Here is an 11,998-nt window from a genome sequence, read left to right as displayed (position 1 = left end):
GGCAAAATACTAACATTGACAAATAAACAAATACTGTACAAAAGGGGAGGGGGAATGGATCTGAGACAAAAGTTTGAGTTTGTTTTAAAGGATATAACAATATAGTAAATACAGTGGAAGCAATAAGAAAAACACAGGAAAGACTAGCTAAAAGATATGGATGAACCAAGGTGATAGGTGCTGGAAGACCACCAAGTGTGTGGGTAGGGAAGGCCAGGAATGACCCACAGGCTTAGCTGGAGAGATCTGGGAAAGAATGGGACAGGAAAGGATGAGAACAGGAGGATCTTACTTGCACACAAATCAAAGGCTGGCCAGAGAACCACAAACAGTTAGGAAAATGAACCACAGCTAGGAAGTTTTGCCTCGAAGCCGAGGTACAGCTGGGTGGGTAATGCGCAGGACCAAGAAGGTGGCTTGGATGTCTGGCACAGTGTGGCATTATCTTAAGAAAGAGCTCCTATGCTTCAGCATGTCTCGGATCACTCTCCGATTTCTTCTTGGAAGATGGCTCTACTTTTTCCCTGAAAACATCTCTGTATTGACAAATCTGGAAGTCTGTGGACTACAACTGTCTTTGATATTTCTTTATATAAAAGTGGTCTTTTCATATTTCTTTTTCTTGGTAAACTGCTATAGATAAATGGCCATTTCAAAGAGACAGCCGGCAACAGTCAGAGGGGAACCATACTACAGAGATAGAAACATCATTCTATTGGTCACTTTCTGGACTTCACTTTCTTCAGTATAGAAAGCAAACTGCCTGAGGCAAACCGACAGGGCTTCTTTAGATTGAAAATGTAAGAAACAGCACTCAGTCCCTTTGTCATAAAAACCAAACATGTCCCATGTCCTCCAGAAGAGCCACAGACAAGCTGCCCACCCAGGGCTGACCTTCAGAATGCAGTTGTTCCTAGGTAAAGCAGGATTTTCCTAAAAGACATGTTTTTAGAATTCTGAGACTTGCCAGACAGTAGGCAGAGGCCAGCTGGTTCTACAGAGTGAGTTCCAAGACATCCATGGCGACACAGAGAAACCCTGTCTCAACAACTACAACTAAAGCAGCAACAATAAAAGAAGAAGAGGAGGAGGAAGAGGAGGAGGAGAAGCAGGAAGAAAGAAACGTAAACCCTAGTATTCTGTCAATAAACTTCACTGAGTTTCAAGTTTTTTTGATCTCACAAACTGTAAGCACACTCTAGTGCGGGTGCTCATTCACACAATCACCTCTGGGCTTGTTTAGCTGAGTCTTAAAGGGGCCTCTCCAACTCAGCAATCACTTAAGTAGATGACTCACAGATTTTCTTCAGTCCTGTTGGATTTTCTTAAAGCTGCACATCTAGAGATGGACGAGTGACCACAGGAAGAATGGACTGTTAGAAAAAGCTCGCACCATCCTCCTGGGTTTTCAAAGCAATATATCAGCTGTCATGTTCTTGGACTTAGTCATCAAAACCACAGTTCACTGAAGGACTTATCTTTCACTTTTCTCGAAGAAGCATTTCTTCCCATATGAAATTTTATACAGTAGCTCACTGTATGAAACAGTTATAAAGTACAAGAATGAGAGTCCCACGCACACTCAGTCAGCCCCAGCTCCCCTTCATGCCCTCTGACTGCAACAGGGACTTCTGAGGGGACTTCAGAGGCAGAATGGAGAACAAGAAGCAAACCATCATGTACAATGTCTTCAGAGTATCAAAGCCAATAAGCTAATGACTTTGGAAAGCTTCTTTACTGATAGCAAAATGACATACATCGTAAAGTCCATTTTTTCTCAAATTACTCAAACATATAGAATATAAAACTTGGGATTTTTAGCAGAGTAAAAATATACAACTTACCATCAGTGTTGCAAATCAGGTGAAATAATTAAGAATATCTGGAAAATCTCTCCTTAAGGTGTCAATCTAGTGCTACACACAATGTCAAACACACAGCAGTACTGAGTGGATCAAGATTACTTTTTATTGCACACTTGCTTACACGTCTGCTGCTTGTGGGTGGAACTGAACTGAAATGCTGAGTTAGCTTCAGCCAATTTCCCATCAACTGCACTTGAGCAGCAAACTGCCCTCATGCCCCAGGGACTCCTCGCCAGAAGCTCAGCATTACCTTTCTCATTTTGTCTACATATCGAAGCACACATTTTAACATTGCTTTTCTTTTCATTTTAAACACAGAAAACCAAAGCAAACATCGTACTATAAAGAAAATAATCAAACTTTACAGGTACACATATAATCCAGGCTCACAGAACTTCTGCTTACGCAGTACTAAACAGTAACTATGAGCAACCATTCCGGCCAACTACTCAGTAATCCTATGCTTGTTTTAGAAAATTTTAACACCTTAAGAAACTGATTCTTTCACAATTAGGTATTCATATGTCCTCTCTTGCTATCTTTTCATCTCAACAAAAATCCATGAGTTCAAGTCTCCCACAGAAGGCATGGTCTTTGACTAAGCTGTCCTGGAGAGCTAAGAATCACACAGCATTTCATCAGGTCCAATGGCAAAGAGGCCAAGAATGAACAGCCCAGTGAAAAAGCAACAATACAGACACATCTACTGTGCAAACTGAACATGCTGGCCATTAGTGAATCAGAAATAATGATGCCTTAAGCTCATCAATGCCTTATTTAAAAAATAAGCTCTTCTAAATTACCTCAAATTCTCAAGTGAAAAAAAAATTATTTTAATGAATTATTCCTAAACTTTACACTTCACCCATATTTTCCTTTGTAAGGTAATTTAGAAAATACAATCCAACCAACCTTAGCCTAACATTTTTCCTGACAGACTTTCACATAAAAGTTACTAAAAATCACAATTCTGATAAATTTCTCATTAGCCATACAAACATTATAAAGTATGGGAAGAAATCATATCCATTCCTGCTCTGACTAGAACAATGTGAGACCAAATCTATAAGAAAGCTTGTGCACAGGTTTTCTTCACACGAGTGTAGTAACCGCAGCCTGGGAGCGGTCTCCTCTCCCCAGTGAGCTAGCACCCATGCTTGTGCCACATTGGCACTGCGAGAGGCCCCTGTGGTGTCCTTTCCACGACAACAAACTCGTCAGGGTTGCCGAACGCCTCGTAGAAAACCAGCAAGTCTTGTATTGCGTGCTCCTCGACCTGGGAGAAGAGAAGGAGAGACGGTCTGCTTCGTTTTGAAGGAGAGCAGGTTAGCGGGATGTAGCGGTGTCTGGCTTCCCCTGGAGTCCCTGGGACTTTGCATAGATGCAACACAGCAGAACTGAGTCAGACACCTTGCGGTCCCTTGGCCTTCTTAGGAATCTTGAGCCTGAGCTAGAATAATCAGGTATCTGCTCTCACTTCAATTCAGATCTCTTCTTACAATGTGTATGTGCATGTGTGTGTGTCTGGGTGCATGCCTGCGCACCCTTGGACGCCAGAAGAGAACTTCCGGATTCCTAGCGCTGAAGTTAAAGGTGGTTGTGAGGTAAGTGAGGGTAGTGTTGAGAACCAAGCCCAGGTCCTCTGCAAGAGAAATACATGCCCTAAGCTGCTGAGCCATCTGCCAGCACCTCAATTTGAATCTTAAAGTTAAGAAGAAACTGAACGGCATTTCTGGGGTCCACTCATGCTGGCGTTTCACCCTGTGAGGTACTTCTTGCCACTGTATCACCTCTACATCTTGCTTTTGCACTCTCCAGAGTCATGGGGCTTGTCTTTTCTCAGCCTGTATCTCTAATCTTTTAGATGTGTCTGTGAAATCTCCCATCTTTCAAATAAATCCTCTTCTGCATAAGTTAAGGCAAAGATGGTCTCTGTTGTTTATAATATAGGAGCTGAAGTAGCCGCTGAGAGGAGCAGGAAAAATCATTCAATTGTTCAACTGGCTACTTTTAAAACCTAAAACAGCCCAAAGCATTGCTAATACTAAAAATAGAAGAAACCTGACCACAATGTGCTAGTTCATATTAATTGCCCTGAATATCTTCAATTAATTACTTGAGTTAATGGATGTTCCAATCTTGTTTAACATGCATTTTTAAATTTTAGTCTGAGAGATTTAGTCAGCTGCTCAAAGTCAAGCAATAAAATAAATACAATTTCCTACAGTCCTATTCATGAGTCAAGTGTGGTAGTCACATCAATAACAGAACATGTGGAAGACAGAGGCAGGAAGACTGTCAGGGCCAGCTTGGACTACAGAGTTAGACAAGGTCTCGAGCAAACAAATAACAACAAAGCCCACTGAGCTCGGGCCCTCGCTGAGCTGACGCTGGGCGAGCACGCCACTCACCTGAATGAGAGCCAGGGGCTTCTCCCGACTTCTGATGAGGGCGGCTTCTTGTTGCCGCTCTTCTTCTACAATAGATGCGAACGTGACTGGAGCAACCGCAGGAGAAGCAGCGAGTGAGGAAGACAGCCAGGGGCTGTAAGAATGACAATAATGGCTTTTTATTCGTGTCCTCAAAGTTTTCCGTGTAAAATTTCCTATGGAATATTATTAAGCAATGCTGTTTCCCCCCTAGGAACTACTGTATAATGCAACCAGGAAGCTCTGCAGAAATTACAGAACGGTGAGGTGAAAACACAGCAAAGGAGAATTATTATTTTACTTAAGTAAGTGTTACAAGGTAACATTTTAGAAAATTCTAAAAAGTCAAGGTGTAACAAATGATATACTTAACTCTTACTTTAGAAAAGGGAATATTCAAGCAATACACTCTAGTACTTTCAACTACACAATGTGTTAGTGTGAAGCACCAGCTCAGCATTAGAGGCCCACAGGTAATCAATTAAGCTTACTTGGGACTGTCTAGAAGTGGAAAATCAGAAACATGATTGCTTTCTAGTCCTGGAGCTCCATGAGTTGAACATCTGTAAGACAAATTTCAAAATCAGGATTAAGAATTTTAGTAATGTTAGTAATACATCTTACTAATAGATACAGCAGAGCCATGAGCTCCTGTCCTAGGAGACAGATTTCTGTGTGTAGTCAGGCCTAGCTAAGAAGGACAAGCCAAGAAAGACTCTACAGAGAAATGAACCACACGGGGAAAGTATCATAAGGAGCCACCTTTTTCTACTGATGCTCATATATTATTGTTACGTATGGTAATCAGGCATACACGAAACGTACAAAGGCCTCTGTGAGTCACTAGCATTCATATTTTGTGGGCAGCTAATGTGCTGTGTTATCTCTAGGTAACAGACAGAAGGGAACATAAGATGCAATTTGCAAGAGTTTCTGTTTCTGGAACCATAACTCCAAAAAGACCCTTCCTTCTGTAAACTACGTAGGTTGCGGCAATTTCTTACAGAAGTTGCTGCCTGTGTTTGTCCTTTAGATCTAGTATTTTAACACCATAGCAACCTCTGGTCTCTAGCCCTGGTCTGACGTGTGAGACCTGCCCAAGGACTTAACCAAAGGAGGCTGCATTTGGTCTCCATTCAAGTTAATCCTATCAGAATACAGAATAGTTTCCATATATGTTACACTCTCGTCTAGATTTCAGGGTTTAAGAGTCCATGACGGCAGAGCGGGCAGTATGCACACTGGCTGCAATAGCAAGCTGTGAGCTCACATCTTCTCTCACAAACAGGAAGCAGGGAGAGTGCACTGGAAATGGCCTAAGTCACTCTCAAAGCCTGCCCCCAGTGGCACACTCCCTCCAACAAGGCTGAACCTCATAAGCCTTCCCAAACAGTATCACCAAGTGGGGACCAAGTATTCAAATGCCAGAGTCTATTGGGGATAGCTCATTCAACAACTACACTGCAGGTGCTGAAAATTATCCTGGTGGTTCTAGGAACCAACTAAAATGTATCGATACTCTCAAAGACACACAAATAATGTAGAACTGATAATTACTTAGTTGTTAGATAACTACAGTAAGTCACTACATTGGGAATAACCAACATACACTAGAGCTATATATGGCAATGTCACAAGGAAACCTATTATTTTTCCACACTTAATATTAGCTAATAAAGAATTGGAAAATGGTATGTTACTGGCTAATAAAACTAAATTAACAGTCTAAGGAGTTTTCAAACTCAGGGCCTACTAAGTCGATGTAAACTAAAGATTTAAGATAAACAATTCTATTTTATGAAGGTGCCTCAGTAGGTCTACACGATCCTTAAGTTCATATACAGTGACGCCAAGGAAGGGCTACACTGTTACACTGAAACCTCAGTCTGGGATTGTAACTTTAACACAGTGGGGAGCTTGGCTAGCAAGTCCCCCCAAATTTTAAAATGACAAAAATCTGTCTCACGAGATTATAATTCCACATCTCTTTCCACTGATAAACTTTAATGGATAATTATATTAGTCATTTCTTTATCCCAAACAACTGGGAGTCCATCAAAATTTCATCATAAAATACAAGAAAGCTATTAAATACAAACATTTTTAAGAGTTCTAAGCTTTCCAATAACATAAAGTTATTAAGATTTAGATACTAAAAACAAAACCAGATATTCTAATACACAACATGTATATAGTTAGCCTTCTGAAAAAGAAAAATATACCAAAAGGTTATGTTAAATATTCTTTACTTTTGCTTAAATTGAAAAATCCAGTCATTTTTAGATGTTAAAAGAACTAAGCTGTTTTTGCTTAGACAATATATTTTTATTTATAAGATTTTATACTGTTTTATTTTAAAATTTTACCTAATATTAAAACTTATACAATCCTAATAGTAATTTTGTTTCAGGAAGTTGTTCATGGTGATTAGAAACACGGCTTGCATTTCTCAGTCCAGAGCTGCAAAGATATTTAGGTGAAAGGAAAATGAAAAAACCACACTAAGAACAACGAGCTAAAAGACCACAAACCCTTCCCTTCTGCATTTTAACATCTCCAGATGGCACTGCCTTTCTTTGCTTGCTGTTGCCTTGGGGGCAAAATAATTTTAAAGTCACATTTTCTACAATCAAGATAAAAACGTGTGGGCTGCAGACTTTCCTCAGCTGGGGCCCTAACTTACACTCTACCCCAAGAACCACCAGCACGCCTGTCCTCCTGCTTTTCCTCCACTATCTCCTGTTTGTGTTTCCCTCTCTCCTATATTTTTATTTCTTCTTTAAAAATCTCAGTCCACATTCCAAAGCCTTTAACAACAAAAAGGCTCAATAGTGACATGGCCTGTTTTCTGCTCCTCCCACGGTCACAGGAGAGTTGTGGAAGTCTCTCCTCCTCTCACACGTCTAGCCTGTGTGACTTCCTTCACCGTAACCTCTTCCGTGCTGCTGCATGGACACTCTGGGTGGCCATTTAACATCATGTATGCATATTTCCACTTATTAGCCAGACTTCAAATCCACCAGGGCTTGGCCTGCATACTGTGTTTTTACATATGCCCAACAGAAGCCAGTACGACGCTACCTGGTATCCCCTAACTTGGTGATTATTTTGCTTGTCTGTAGTGTTTTATGTCCTTCTTTTTAAAAATTTACTTGTGAATTACATGTTTTCTATGATTAAATAAAATATAATCTATGCTTTTTCCATATCCTTATCAGTGAGAGCCATCTACTGACACATGATCTTTCAACGCAAACTTCCAGTCATATGACAGCAGATACTGCTCACGGTTTAGTCTCAATGTGACAGCACACTCTAGTGACCAACTGGCAAACCACAGATCCTTAAGGTTTTCTGAGCTCCATGACCAACTTACTCAATGAAAAATTAAAATCTCAATTTATACTGCTAGTACTTAAAATGTACAGTACTATAAAAATAAACTAAATTTTTATACTTTGAAATTTGTGCATCAGAGACACCCAATAAAATTCACTATATTCAAAAATGTTACCTGAAAAGGAGGTACAATTTTAATTCAGATCATTTATTCAGACCATCAGCAGATACTCATTAGATGCCCATCTGAAGCATGTGTGTGCAGTGACTAGCCAGAGAGACATCACCCTTGTTGTCACGACACTGATATAAAAAGATACAGCACACAAACACCAACCACTAGCACCAGGCATGGTTGCTCACACTTTTAATCCCGTTCCTGGGGAAGGTGGAGGCAGAGATAGAGGTAGAGGTGGATTTCTGCGAGTTGAGATTTGCCTGGTTTACACAGAAAATTCCAGGCCAGCCAGAACTATACAGTAAGATCCTGGTTCCAAACAAACAAAAGAATCACTAGCAACAATTATACCCACATTACAGAAGCATGGCAGAAATACGTAACAGAAACCGACTAAGGGGAGTATGACGCCTCTAAAATACCCAACTGAACAGAATGAAATGTTGGAATCAAAGGCTAAGGTAATAGAAAGGACAGTTGTGAATAAGAAAAAGTCAAAGGCAATATCACTGGGATTATTTCCTACGACAAAATGAAAGAGGCTGACAGAAGCCAGGCAATGTAGATATTGAAGGCCATATTGAGAATTCTAGCATTTACCCTAAAGGCAGTAAGTTCTGTATTTCTTTTTTTTTTTTAAGATTTATTTATTTATTACATATACAGTGTTTGCCTGCGTGCATGTCTACACACCAGATGAGGGCACAGATCTCTTTATAAATGGTTGTGAGCCACCATATGGTTGCTGTGAATTGCACGCAGGACCTCTGGAAGAGCAGACAGTGCTCTTAACCTCTGAGCTATCTCTCTAGCCCAGTTCTGTATTTCTATAACGGAACATACTGGCTCAGTGTAGTGAAGGAAAGGAAGAAAGAAGACCAGGTGCAGAGCCTCTCTTGTAACTAAGGTAAAAAGCCACAGAGGCATGAGATGGGGGAGAGCCTTGGTTATGAAGTTTAGTGCATATATTAAACGCTCAAGAGCTAAAATCAGCCAGATCCGGATGGCAGGCTATTACCGAGACAAGGACTCACAGGCACTGCTTACTAAAGAGTGAAGAGCTGGGTATGGGGTGTGATGTATCTACAGCTTGCTTGGCTTTGGGTTGAGAGCATTAGGAAGACTGCCGTTTGGCTTCAGGCATGAGGTCTGATGTGTTTCTGAACATCTAAGCAAGACGGACAAGTCAAGGACACGCAAATCTAAAGTGCAGATCATATGTGAAAGTAGTCTGCAGTATGCTATCTGACAATAGGACATATGCTCATGACACGGACGGTGTAGAAAGAACAGGAAATAGGTAGTAAGGAAATGGCCCACACCTGCGGTTCTAGTACAAAGAGTCCTACAGTGGGGCACTATTGAGGTTAGCCAGATTGCTTTAGTTTTCCAGAATGGAATCAAGTGGTAACAGAAATCTGGCTGTACAGTACAGTGAGGAAGACAATGCACAGGAAAAAGTTGAATCTGCGTAAGAACTAAAAGGGTTAATTAATAACTGAAGGCTTATGAAGCAGAAAGAGGTAATAAAAAGGGTAACGAACATTAAAATTTTAACTTGAAAATTTATAGGTGAAAAGACTTTTTAAAAAAAAAAAATATTTGAGTTCTATTGAAGATAGCCTTCCCCTTCTAAAATTATCTGAAAAGCTAGGGAGATAGTAACCAGATCCTTTCAATTCTAACTTTCTATATTGTAACAAAATTCCTCAAAAACAGTGCTTCTAAATGTACCTATCTGCAGTAAGAAAACCAACCACAATATCCATTAAAAAATGTCTGTAAACATTTCACACACACCAGAAATCTCAGACACAACTGTTGTTGGAACTCTATGATAGACCCTCCACTTCCACAGAAGGGTAAGCTGAAGGCAAACACCTCTGGGGCTCTACTTGTTTTAACCAGAGCTTATATCGTCTGCTTGAGAGACAGAAATTGAGCAGAACACTTCTGCTGCTGCTGGTGTAGTTGTTTGAGGCATAGACTGCCTTAGAACTCACTACGAAGCCCAGACTGGCACTCATGGCAACCCTCCCTCAGTCTCTCAAACAACAGACGGCAGACCTGAGTTGCTACATCTACTAGGACTTCACAAAAATGGATTTGTGGGAAGAAAAACAATGGTTTAACAACAAAAAATCAGAAATAAAGTGTTTGTCATTACATAAAACATTAATCTGGCCACAAATGACAGTGTCTTTTCTATTAACACTGCAGGCTTAACATTGTGGGGAGATGTGCATGTGATACCAAGTAACCCAAACCTTTTTCCTATTACTGCCCGCCCTTCCAGCAATCAAAAAAAAAAAAGTTCATTTGAAAGTACAATTGAGAACCCAAGTGTGATGACAGAGGCCTGTAATCCCTGTACTTGGGACGTAAAGGCAGGAAGACCAAGAGTTTAATGTCACCTTCAGTTACATAGTAAGTTCAAGGCCAGCCACTCTGGACTACAGAAGACCCTGTCTCAAAAAGGGGAAAAAAAAAAAAAAGAAATATATATATATCCATATCCGTATTGGAAAAGTCATGTTAATTAAAATGTTGCTGTGGTCAGTAGGCACTGCCTCTCCCAGGAAGCCAGGAGTACTGACAGATAAACACGAGGTGTTCCCTGCTCAGTCTCACCTTTTGCACGTGCTACCTGGCTTCTCACCTCATGAACAAATATGTCCTGTCTGTGCTGAAATTTACCTACCCTACATTATCCCAAGGTGCACTGCCTGCATGTGTGGCTGCACCCCAGAAGAGGGGACCAGATCTCATTACAGATGGCTGTGAACCACCCTGAGGTTGCTGGGCATTGAACTCAGGACCTTTCTTTGGAAGAGCAGCCAATGCTCTTAGCCTCTGAACCATCTCTCCAGTCGCCTGCCACTGCTTCTTGAGTGCTGGGATTAAAGGAGTATGCTACCATGACTGGCAATAAATCATTTTTATAAAAAATATTTTACCATTAATAAATTATGTATAGATTTTCATGTATCATGTAGACATTTAAAATATGAAGCATCTCTAAAAATCAGTATAAAACATACCTAGAATAGCTGAGTTATAACTGTTGTGAAGCTAAGGTTGGAGGAAGGCAAGTTTAAGACAACCAAGGGCATCCCAGGCTATCTGTGGCTATGAGATTCTGACTCAAAAAACAAGAACTAAATGAATAAATAAAGTAACTTGAGTTGAAACCAGAAACACCCAAATTCAGTAATAGATACATGGAGTTAGGCTGTTGTAGATGAACACAAAGAGACACACTTCAAAGAGTAAGTGGAATCAATCGCCAATACATAACACAGATGAGTTCCAAAATAACTATAGTAAGTAAGGTTCAGGTTTTAGGAAAGGACGGTTTCACTGCATGGCTCCATTGACATGAAATTCTAAAATATACCAGATCTATCTTGTCAAAAATCCATGGGCGACTGATAGGGAAAAGGAGCATGAGAGATTCTGGGAGAAGTGATTATATTCACTGCTTTGAGTATGTGACCATGTATGGGTATAGATAGATTCCAAAACCCTACTCTGGTTTCAACATACAATTTTTTATAAGCAAATATCTCCAAAGCTGTTATGAAAAAAAAAAAAAAGAAACAAAAAGAAAAAAGAAAGAAAGAAAGAAAGAGGAGCTAATCCTGAGTGTACAAGAAGCTATAATGTCTGCCTTGTATACTTTTTTTTTTTTTTTTTTTTTTTTTTGCTTTTCAAGACAAGGTTTCTCTGTGTAGCCTTGGCTGTCCTCTCTTTGTAGACCAGGCTGGCCTTGAACTCAGTTATCCACCTGCCTCTGTCTTCCAAGTACTGGGATTAAAGGTGTGCGCCACCATGTCCAGCTCTGCCTTGTATACTTTTAACATCATTTCAAAACATGAAACCACCACAGAATAATTTAAAGTAAAATGTATTAGCTTTAAATTTATTACCTCATAACATTTAGGGCCTGAGAGTTTTCAATTCCTTTAAAGCAAACTTTTTTGGCATGATCTCCTACACCATGGCTAGTAACAAGCTTTTTTTCTTCTAGTAAGAAATCCCGGAATGACGCAGATGAAGGTGAGTTTACAGATGCCCTGCAAAAGAAAGCAAAGCTCGTGTTAGGACACTCCGCAAAGGGGCATTACAAGAAGACAAACAATACAGTGTATGAAACCACCAAAGAATAAAATAAAATAAAATAAAAT

At 40.1% G+C, this 11,998-nt stretch overlaps 1 protein-coding gene across 3 annotated transcripts in view; it reads right to left on the bottom strand.

Moving 5' to 3' along the window:
• Nucleotides 1-1,946: 1,946 nt before the first annotated feature.
• Nucleotides 1,947-11,998, bottom strand: part of IBTK (inhibitor of Bruton tyrosine kinase) — a 63,891-nt gene continuing 53,839 nt past the window's right edge. For all 3 annotated transcript variants that reach the window (XM_084752089.1, XM_084752090.1, XM_084752091.1), the window contains 4 exons: nucleotides 11,741-11,887; nucleotides 4,786-4,857; nucleotides 4,277-4,409; nucleotides 1,947-3,141 (listed from right to left, as the gene is read on the bottom strand). In XM_084752089.1, coding sequence (XP_084608215.1) covers nucleotides 3,010-3,141; nucleotides 4,277-4,409; nucleotides 4,786-4,857; nucleotides 11,741-11,887 — 484 coding nt within the window. In that variant the 3' untranslated portion in view covers nucleotides 1,947-3,009. The remainder of the gene's footprint in view (nucleotides 3,142-4,276; nucleotides 4,410-4,785; nucleotides 4,858-11,740; nucleotides 11,888-11,998) is intronic.

The sequence above is a fragment of the Acomys minous genome (assembly GCF_964271855.1).
Source record: "Acomys minous genome assembly, chromosome: 13".
Lineage (NCBI taxonomy): Eukaryota > Metazoa > Chordata > Mammalia > Rodentia > Muridae > Acomys > Acomys minous.
This window is presented reverse-complemented; position numbering and strand designations above follow the sequence as displayed.